The following is a 10,790-nucleotide window of genomic DNA, read 5'->3' on the forward strand; positions in this document are numbered from 1 at the left end:
AAAACACTTGAAACTAACTAATAGTTGACTAGTCTTAACACATTTTAGTTGCTTGAGTTCTCTCCAACGGAAGCCACTTTTCTCTTAGGACAATCGGGTCTAAGATGTCTCAGTTCATTACAATGATGACACAAATTTTCTTTCACCACCATTGTTGTTATAATTATTTTTTCAAAAGTGAGAAGGCTTATATATTCTCATATTATCACCCGGTTTAGATACCACATGTACTTCATCAATATCCTTTTTTAGAGCCAAGTGTATTTCTTCTTGGCATAGATCGGAAAAAAATTCACTAAGAGGAGTTAAAGCCCTATGAAGTAGGGATCCTCGTAGTTGTTTAAATTCGGGCCTAAGCCCATGAATAAATTGAAATAATCTTTCTCTCTCTCTCTCTATTTGTAATAACACTTCCTTCCCATTGGGGTTCAAGGAGAGCAAGTTTATCTCATAGAGGAGATAAAATGCTATAGTAATCTCTAATACTCATATCTCTTTGCTTGGTTGCTCTCACTTTTTCTTTCAAAAAGAAATGTCTAGCAAAATCTCTTTGTGTAGAAGAACCATGCTTCATTTTCCTTCTTGAATTTGGCTAGATTAACACAAATTTTTAGCTCCACGTTGTTCATGGACCATGCCAATATTTTGACATGGTTACTTTCCCAATCTTCAACTTTGGATTGGTATTCATCAATGGCCTTGGCTTTTTCTTCTTCATTCAAGGCTTTTTCCTCATTTCCTTCCTTCTTGGTGAGCTTTAGTTGAGGTTCCAAAATCACCACATACAAATCCCCAAAGTTTCTTACCTTTGAGGTTATTTTTCATAGCGGCTACCACATTCTATAGTTCCATTCAATTTGAATGAGAGATCAATTTTGTATCTTTGTCAGCCATCATGAAAGAGAGGAAGAAAAGAGGATAACAAGTGTGCAAAATACAAGCACAAAATAAAATAAAATAAAATAAAATAAAAGAGAGTCCCAAAAGTGCTCAATCACCTAGGGGCTCTGACACCATGTAATGAAACACTAGTGCAAAGAACAATGTCACAAAGTGATTATAATGAATGCACAAACACATAAACAAGAAGCCACAAAGGGCTAGGCACCAAACACATGTAAGGAAACAACTTTGAATATATTAGGTTCAATAATGAACCAATACACATGCACATGAAGTGCGAATATACCCACTAAAGGGGAAAACACAAACACATAATGTGCTAACACATAAACCCACGAAGGGGCAAAAATGCCTATAAGGCATAAGTTAATATTATTGAAGAGAGGAAGGGTGTAACACCCATTACATGGAGCAAAAGCTCCTCCAAAGGAGTGAATGAATTTCAAGGGGGAGACCCCTATTTATAACACAAGAGAGGAGCCACATAGGGGGCTCCCAAAGGAATCGTTGGGAGCCCCCAACGGTCACATTTGTGACCGTTGGGGGCTCCCCAACGACTCTTTGGGGAGCCTCCCTAGGTGGCGCAAACCACAAAAATGAAAAAATAAAAAAGAAAAAAATAAAAATAAAAATAAAATTACAAACACATTCCAAATGGAATATGCGTAAAAAGGGGAAACGACTAAACTACCCCTATGCCTAATAATAGAGAAATATATATTTTATATATATAATTAGGAAGATACATATGCATATATACCATATATGTATATGTATCATCTTATATATATATAAAATATATATAAGATTACAAAGATTGAATGATACATTTTAACACCCCCCCTCAAACTTTGCGTGGGGGAACGAAAAGATTGAAGAATGCAAGAGGAAGACTTTCAAGGCTTCAAGAGCCTTCAGTCCGAATGCAATTGAAATTTGCAAATGTCTTCCTCCAATGTCTTTAACGATGAGCATCTTTCATGATCTATCCAAGGTACTTCTTTTCCTCTCATCTTCAAGATCCTGTGGAACAAATCAAGAAGAGGTCCAAGTAAAAAATATTTTTGCACTTTAATCAAGTGAAATATTCCAAATAAGATGAATTAACCAAAAAATCATATCATATAATTCATCCAAAAGTAATGGTGCAAAAAGATATTCTATGCATAATTCATCACAGGATTTGATGGAACAAGATAATTACTTATGTATGCAAAGTGATTTTAGAAAACCAATTTTTCATAATCATATACCATGTTGAAGAGGGAGCGGAAACAAATTACAAAAATGCATAATGCATTCATAAAGTTCAACATTGGACAAACATAACCTCATAACGAGGAATAACATAATGGTCCACAAGGGATACCACAAGAAGCCTACGAAGAGGCATAAGTTGCACATAATTTATTGAATGAGGGCCAAAAGGCCATAATGAGCATATCCATATAATATCATGAAATGAATCAACACCTAAAAGAGTCATTAATGATCATGCTCCAATCATACTTTAGTCAAGTAATATTATATGAGCCGATAAGATAGAAAGACAAGTGTTATTGATTTTAGCAAGTCCTTTGAAAGCGATTTCAAAAGGGAAATGCTCAAAAGAGTGTATAAAACACTAGAGTTCAAAAGGTTTTAAGTCCACTTAAGAGGCAAAATAATGAGAGTTATTTGAGTAGAGAACTTTACACAAATGTTTGCAATTACAAAAACTCATTTTGCATATCAAATATAAAAGGTGACCAAAAAATCAATTTGATTTTAAAATATGCATATTAATGATATGATTCACATGTATTTTTAAAAGACAAAATATGAATGAAATTTTACAAATTTCAACAATAATTCATCCATTATAAGCAACTACCTCATTAGTCCTCCAAAACCCACAAATCAAGTGTATAAGCTACTAGATCAAGAACATAAATATAATGTCATTAAAGGCCAAGGACACACACAACGGTGTGTAAAAGAACCTCTTGTCTACATGTAATAATACTTGAAATGAGTGCATCAACGATAAGAACAAGAGAATACACGCCAACATGGACCAAAAGCATCTCTTATCTACGTAAAAATACACTCAAGACCAAGTATGTTCAGCTACTAGAACAAGAGTATCAAGTCAACCATGGGCTAAAACACAATACATCTCTTGTCTACATAAAATGACACTTGAAATGAGTGAAAGAAGCCAACCATAGGCATACATCTCAGCGACTAGAACAAGGACACAAATGCCAACATGGACTAAAATCACACACCATGGTGTGAATCAATGTGCCTTGTCTACATATAATAACACTCAAGACAAGTGTGTTCAGCTACTAGACCAAGAGAACAAAGCCAACAAAGGGCTACCAACACACATTGGTGTAATAATATGTCTTGTCTACATATGATGACACTTAGATAAGAGGTCTAAGAGGAGAAGACTTTTGAGGCAATAAAACTTGTAATGACAAACATATAAATAAAACCTTGGACAATATTTTGAAAATAAATATGTGCACATACGCACAACAAGAACACTTGGAACACTTGTTCACAAAAGCATGTAAAAGTATCTTTAACAAGATACTATAATCGATGAAACGATATAAATGTAAGAACATACACACACCAAGAACACTTGGAACACTTGTGCACAAAAGCACAAAACACGAAATCACAAATGTGCAAATGCACTCATAAGATTCATAAGCAACAAAAGGTTGGGCAATAATCTCCAACACCCTTGAAAATATACCTTAAAACATTTAAGGTTCCAAGACACCATATATACATCACATTTATATATAAATAAGAGCATCCATAAGATCAATGGCCAAAAGAAAACGAGTGACACACTCATAATTAGAGATCATATAACAAATCATTCTAGAGTCCCAAGGTGCCCATAACTCACCTCAACAACCATCTTTAATATGGTAATTAGACAATCTAAAATGACATAACACAAGGTGCCCTTAACTCACCTCAACAATCATCTCTAATATAACAATAAGGCCATACAAAAAGGATTGATGCATCATATAACTTGTGATGGATAAAAATAAATGTCATAAAAGGCAATGAACACTTAGGGAAATCATTTTCCAAATATGTGATTTTACAAAGATGGCCGATTCAAAGGTCCAACATAATTAATAACAACAATATACCTTATAATAATTTTGCATAAATACGAAATTATGTTCAATCATGATCATTATCAAAAGACTTAATAAACACAACATGAAATATTTAAGCAATGTCATGTGTGAGGACGGATTTAGAATAATCCAAGAATCAAATCAAGCTTTTATAAATTGCAATTATATGCATACCAAGATGTAGAATGGCAATAATCTTAAATGAGCAAATTTAGGACAACATGTAACAAGATATTGCGGAAGCACTTATAATGATAAAAGAAACAATCTCACAAGTCCACTAAGGGACAAAAACAAGCCCTAAGGAAGGCAATATATATCATCTCTTTATTTAAAAGAGAGTACCATGTGAAAATGTCTATGAATAGATAATACACATACAAGCATGAATACTTTATAAAAGAAGTGTACGAAGACACTCTTAAACAAAATACGCAAAAAACATAATAATAGCAAACATGCAATAGTGCATGTATTTTATAAAAGGAGCAACTGCTTAGACTCTCGAGCTTTCACAAAGATGGTAATATTTAAAAAATCTCATAAAAAACCAATATTAAAAAGAAGCTTATAACAATCATGAAATCTTCTCAAAGAGTATATACTCATAAGAAGATTCACAAGGATCAAAAGGCCTCTCAAAGAGAGATCCAACAAACAAAATTCTCAAATGAGGGTACATACGAAAGGAAGAGGGAAAACTATTAAAGTGGAGAAAATCCCAAAGAGAATACTAGGATTGCGTTATGGCATAAATCTATAAACAAAAATTCATAATATTATATGACTTAATAGATTATAACCAATGGCATGAATATGTTTTAAATAAACACAACATGAAATATTTAAAACATATGTAATAAGTATGCAACATTAATGAAGACCAAAAATCTTATAATAAAACATATTCTTGAAATTGAATTGAAGAATGAAAAGAGAATAACCATATTTTATGAGATCATTTTTAAGACTTAATTCAACCGATATTATAAAAATGCCTTCTTAATCAAATATTGCTCGTATGAAAAAGAACTCATTAGGTAGGAAAATAAAACATCATTTTTCAAAGACACATGTTATTATGAAAAAACCTCATATAGGACATTTTAGAGGGTAAACACATACCTTTAATATGAAATAATTATGATGTGAGTATGTGAGCAATGCTACATCTCTCACAAACATTTTACTTCTAACATAACTTTCTTTAAAAAACTTATTTTTCAAGAAAAGACATACGAAAGAGAATAATATAAAAAGTTCAATGGAATTGTTAAGAATCCAAACTCATAATGACAAGGAGAACATATATGCAAAAAAACATATCTAATTCTGTATAATGCTCAATATTTAAAGAAATATAATGCATACAAAATATTTTAAGAAGCAAAAGAGAGAAACACATGCAAAAACATATCTAATTCTTCATAATGCATAATACTTAAAAAAATATAATGCATACCAAATAATTTTAAGGAGCAAAAGAGAGAAACGAGAACTTCACCATTCTTCTTTAAAATTTCTTGAATAGCACGCTTCCCAATGCAACAAAGAGCAACTTGATCCCAACCTTGCTCTGATACCATGTAAGGAAACGACTTTGAATATATTAGGTTCAATAATGAACCAATACACATGCACATGAAGTGCGAATATACCCACTAAAGGGGAAAACACAAGCACATAATGTGCTAACACATAAACCCACAAAGGGGCAAAAATGCCTATAAGGCATAAGTTAATATTATTGAAGAGAGGAAGGGTGTAACAGCCATTACATGGAGCAAAAGCTCCTCCAAAGGAGTGAATGAATTACAAGGGGGAGACCCCTATTTATAACACAAGAGAGGAGCCACATAGGGGGCTCCCAAAGGAGTCATTGGGAGCCCCCAACGGTCACATTGTGACCGTTGGGGGCTCCCCAACGACTCTTTGGGGAGCCTCCCTAGGTGGCGCAAACCACAAAATTGAAAAAATAAAAAAATAAAAATAAAAATAAAATTACAAACACATTCCAAATGGAATATGCATAAAAAGAAGAAATGACTAAACTACCCCTATGCCTAACAATAGAGAAATATATTATATATATATATATATAATTAGGAAAATACATATGCATATATACCATATATGTATATGTATCATCCTTTATATATATAAAATATATATAAGATTACAAAGATTGAATGATACATTTTAACAACACACACAATGTGAGAGAGAGAGCTTGAAATATAAAAATTCATCTATTGAAATGCTATGAAAAAGCATTGTAGAGAAGAGGGGCAAAAGCCCCTTTTATACACTTTATGGGACCAAGGGGGGCTCCCAAAGAATCGTTGGGAGCTCCCCAACGGTCACAAAATGTCACCGTTGGGGGAGGGTCCCAACAACTCCATGGGTTGAACCCTCTTGCCCCTTCACAAATGAAAAAAACAAAAGAAAGAAAAAAATAAAAAAAAGGCAAAAAATGTCCCTAGTGGACATGTCTATTTACATAATAAGAAAAAGACTAAATTGTCCCTAGTGGGCATTACAAAAGATAACAGAGAAATAATATATATATATATATATATATATATATATATATATATATATATATATATATATATATATATTAACAAGGGTTGCCGAATTTGCTTAGTAAAAGGAAATGTTCTTTGGATATTTTAGTCATCTTTTAAGCACTATTTTTCTCCTCATCTCAGATTTTTTTGCAATATTGTTTACATATTTGATGGTTTTCATAAATATCTGTACCTTTATAGTGTTTTGTACCTGAAAGGTGGCCATTATTGTTGAAACTTGCCTACAGCCAAATATTCAGTCCAAGCCACAAAAGGAAGGTTCAGAGTCTGAACAGTTTTGGAACTTGCTTGGGGGAAAAAGTGAATACCGTAGCCAGAAGATAGCAAAGGATGCTGAAAGTGATCCTCACTTGTTTTCTTGCCATTTTTCAAAAGGTATAACATAAAATTTTAATTCTTAAATAGATGTTTTGCTATTTTGATCTCCTATTTAATGTTTGTCTGTTATACTTCATCTTGGCGATTCTGATACACCTGATCTATGATGGGAACATGGATGATGTTGCTTGCACTGTTACACAGGAAATTTAAAGGTTTGTGACAAAACCTCCTTGGTCTCTCCTATTCCAGCTGGTATTTTTTTTGTAAAATCCAATTGCTACAAAAAAATTAGTCATTCATTTCCTTGTTTTGTCAGATACTCTAGTTCAAGTGAACTATTCACTCATTCTAGCTATAATGTAATTTCTGATGCAGGTTACAGAGATATTTAATTTCAACCAAGATGATTTGATGACTGAAGATATATTCATTTTGGACTGTCACTCCAACATCTTTGTTTGGGTTGGTCAGCAAGTGGATTCCAAGAGTAAAATGCAGGCACTAAGTATAGGAGAGGTAGCCTTGCTTGCTTCAGCATTTTTGTGTGATGTACAAAATCAAGCATTTTAGACATCTCCTTGTTAAGCTTGGTCTTTTCGACCGAAATTTCTGTTATGAGATTTTTTGCTGCAAAACTTGTTCAACCGTTTAAAGTATCTCTATTTTTTTCCTACAGAAATTTGTGGAACAAGATTTTCTACTTGAAAAATTATCTCCTCAGACTCCAATCTTTATTATTGTGGAAGGCAGTGAGCCATCCTTTTTCACACGTTTCTTCAATTGGGAGTCTGCAAAGTCAATGGTAGGTAAATGGGTTTACTATGCTTCGTTCAGTCTCTTTTATTTGCTTGTAGGCCTTTATTGGCCAGTGATATTTTTACGAGTATTTGTTGGTGGATGATGCATTGCTTCTATTGCAGATGCATGGGAGTTCATTCCAGAGGAAGCTTGCTATTTTGAAGAATGGAGTCACACCAACTCTGGATGTAAGCTTTCTCTCCCCATTTCTTTTTGGTTTGATTAGCTGCCCATCACTGTCTGAGCACATGTGCACACACATATACATATTTGCAATATGCTTGGCTTTTGATTCACTCTGTTAGCAATGTGAATGCCTTCAACTGTTGCTTGGAACCCTCTCCTTTTTGTATCCTTCCTATATGTGATGGAATGGTAGAACAGTTTTTAATACATAATTGACATCATACCATAACCAGAAGCCGAAGAGGCGATCACCAGTATCATATGGAGGAAGATCTAGTGTTCCAGACAAATCTCAGCGCTCAAGAAGCATCTCTTTCAGCCCAGAACGAGTTCGTGTGAGAGGCAAATCTCCTGCCTTCAATGCATTGGCTGCTGCTTTTGAGAATCCAAATGCCAGGAATCTTTCAACTCCACCTCCTGTTGTGAGAAAACTTTATCCTAAGTCAGTGATGCCAGACTCTGTGAAGATACCCCCCACCAGATCAGCAGCGATTGCTGCTCTTACTCCTTTTGAGCCCGAAAAAGAGAATATCATCACTCGGTCCTTTAAAGGTGTGTGCCTTTCACAAAAGGAAGATGTGATAATGATTTTGAAACTATAATGGTTCCTTCTTTAATTTACAATTCTTGTTATCTTTGACCCGTAGCTGCAAGTCCTGTGACACCACCAAAGGCTGCTTCACCAGAGGTTAATCCCAAAGAGAACTCAAATTCTATGACTAGCAGAATCAAAACTCTTACTATACAGGAAGATGTGAAGGAAGGGGTAGAAGATGAAGTAGGACTTCCCGTTTACCCCTATGAGCGCCTAAAAATACCATCAGCAGACCCAGTTACTGATATTGATGTGACAAAAAGAGAGGTAAAGTCTTTCTGTTTTGCTCACGTGATTGTAAGTTTTTCCCATTCTGTTACTTATCATGTGCAATAATCCGTGCAGACCTACTTGTCTGCTGGAGAATTCAAGGAGAAGTTTGGCATGACAAAAGAAGCATTCTACAAGTTGCCTAAGTGGAGGCAGAATAAGCATAAATTGTCTCTTCATCTGTTTTGATCTCTGATTTTACTTTATACTTTTGCATTAGTCCCCTTCAAATTGCTATAGGGGATGGAAGGAGCATCATAAAAACCGAGGCAAGGATAGACATGTAACTCTTTGTTATCCTTTCCTCAGTGGCTTTTCAAGATGAATGAATTGTGCCTCCTTGTGCAGATGAGTATTCAGATGAAGAGGACAGATGCAGTGCTTTTTTAGCTGTTTCTCCTCCTAGAAGAGCATTTTCTTCACATTGCCAGGTGTCCACCTTTTTTTTAGTTCATCATATTCAAATATCCAGCTCTATTTTTTTTCAGCTGCTTGGTGTTCTTTTTGTGAGAACGGTTTTTTCTTGTTTTTTTTCTATTTTATTTGTTTGTCAATTGTTTCACAAGAAAAAATATAAAAAACGGTTGTGCAACATGATTTTAGGTTGTATTGTGCATTTTAAGGAAAGAGTTGTGTACAGGAGATGTAATATTTGATGCCAACAAGCCATTCCTTTTTGTCTAATAAAGTCTTGATTCTTTGTGCTCCTCCCCTCTTTTTTTAGTATGTTTTCGTGTTTTTTCTTGGCTTGCGCATGTCTGGTGGTTCGAATGGTGTGGCTGTTTCTGCAGCGCAAGAATTGTGTGCAGGACCTAATTACAAGGTGTTGAATAGCACATGCTACCATTATAAGTGCAGGCATTTGACTGTATGATCATGCATACATAGTGTTCTCATGAGACCTGTTGATGTATTGGTTGTCATGGCTGCTGCGTTCTTGTACATATGAATAATGTGCTGGACAGAGTAGAATGTGCCTTGAAGGGAGGGTGCTTTTCTGATCTCTCTCTCTCTCTCTCTCTCTGCACCCTTTGTAGTCCTTAACAACCCTGGATACGTGCATGTATGTATGCATGATGAAGAATCTATAGTTATGCAGACCTGGTATGAAACATTGCAATTCTGAATGGTAGTATAGCACGTATTGTGACCTAAACATGGAGACATTTTTATATATGCAAATGGAGGGCTTCGATAGAGTGGGCAGAAAAGAGTTTTTTTTGTCTTTAGGATACATTTTACATTAATTTCATATAAAAAGACCTATGGATCCATATTCTTCATGCTCTTTGGAAAGTCTGCTGTTCATGACCAGCTGCTGTTTTTCAATGAGTATCCTGATTCAAGCAATGCTTCCACCGTTTACTGCACCACAAATAGAAAGCTTCTCAGGCTGCTGGAGTTGAAAACAGCATCTCGTTGAACTTGTCATTAAAATGATCACATTATTGATAAAAAAAATCTCAAATCATTCCATAATGACAGGTGATTTAACACAAATGTATGCAAAGAAAACACCCCATTTAAAACCCATGAAACAAACCCGGTTATTCTTCCAGGGTTTTACCAAGCTTGAGGATGTGAGATGTCAGAGGGGGCTCTTGAATGAACCATGATCAGCCAAGTTACCACTAGATGGAGCTGTTATGCACCTAAGCATGTTGAGATCAGACATCAACGAACCCCGAACAAAGCTCCATTTAACACAATGCAACAGCAAGATTTGTACAGTTCCAGCTTTTTTTTTCTCCCTGGTGGAGGACCACTACATCTTTTGCAAGTAACTCTATCTGAGGCAGCAAATTACCTCAAATATTTGGTTTGTCAGGAGGTCCAGTTGATATTATAAATTTACAAGTGGCATTATGTGCTGCACCTATCTACTACCTCCCAATATATTGTAAAAATAAAACTGTTTACGAACAAAACTAGAACAAATTTAACAGGTTCAACAAGAAGTTTTAT

General features: G+C 34.8%; 1 protein-coding gene across 1 annotated transcript in view; it reads left to right on the top strand.

Annotated features, from left to right (window-relative positions):
* LOC149835625 (villin-4-like) overlaps positions 1-9,535 on the top strand; it is a 46,289-nt gene extending 36,754 nt beyond the window's left edge. The window contains exons 16-23 of the mRNA XM_090008637.1: positions 6,883-7,030; positions 7,178-7,188; positions 7,352-7,492; positions 7,653-7,778; positions 7,897-7,962; positions 8,194-8,512; positions 8,608-8,822; positions 8,901-9,535. Of these exons, the coding sequence (XP_089864763.1) occupies positions 6,883-7,030; positions 7,178-7,188; positions 7,352-7,492; positions 7,653-7,778; positions 7,897-7,962; positions 8,194-8,512; positions 8,608-8,822; positions 8,901-9,014 (1,140 nt within the window). The 3' untranslated portion in view covers positions 9,015-9,535. The remainder of the gene's footprint in view (positions 1-6,882; positions 7,031-7,177; positions 7,189-7,351; positions 7,493-7,652; positions 7,779-7,896; positions 7,963-8,193; positions 8,513-8,607; positions 8,823-8,900) is intronic.
* The last annotated feature ends 1,255 nt before the right edge of the window (positions 9,536-10,790 follow it).

Source organism: Nuphar pumila, chromosome 6 (assembly GCF_984573655.1).
Source record: "Nuphar pumila chromosome 6, dmNupPumi1.hap1.1, whole genome shotgun sequence".
Classification (NCBI taxonomy): Eukaryota; Viridiplantae; Streptophyta; class Magnoliopsida; order Nymphaeales; family Nymphaeaceae; genus Nuphar; species Nuphar pumila.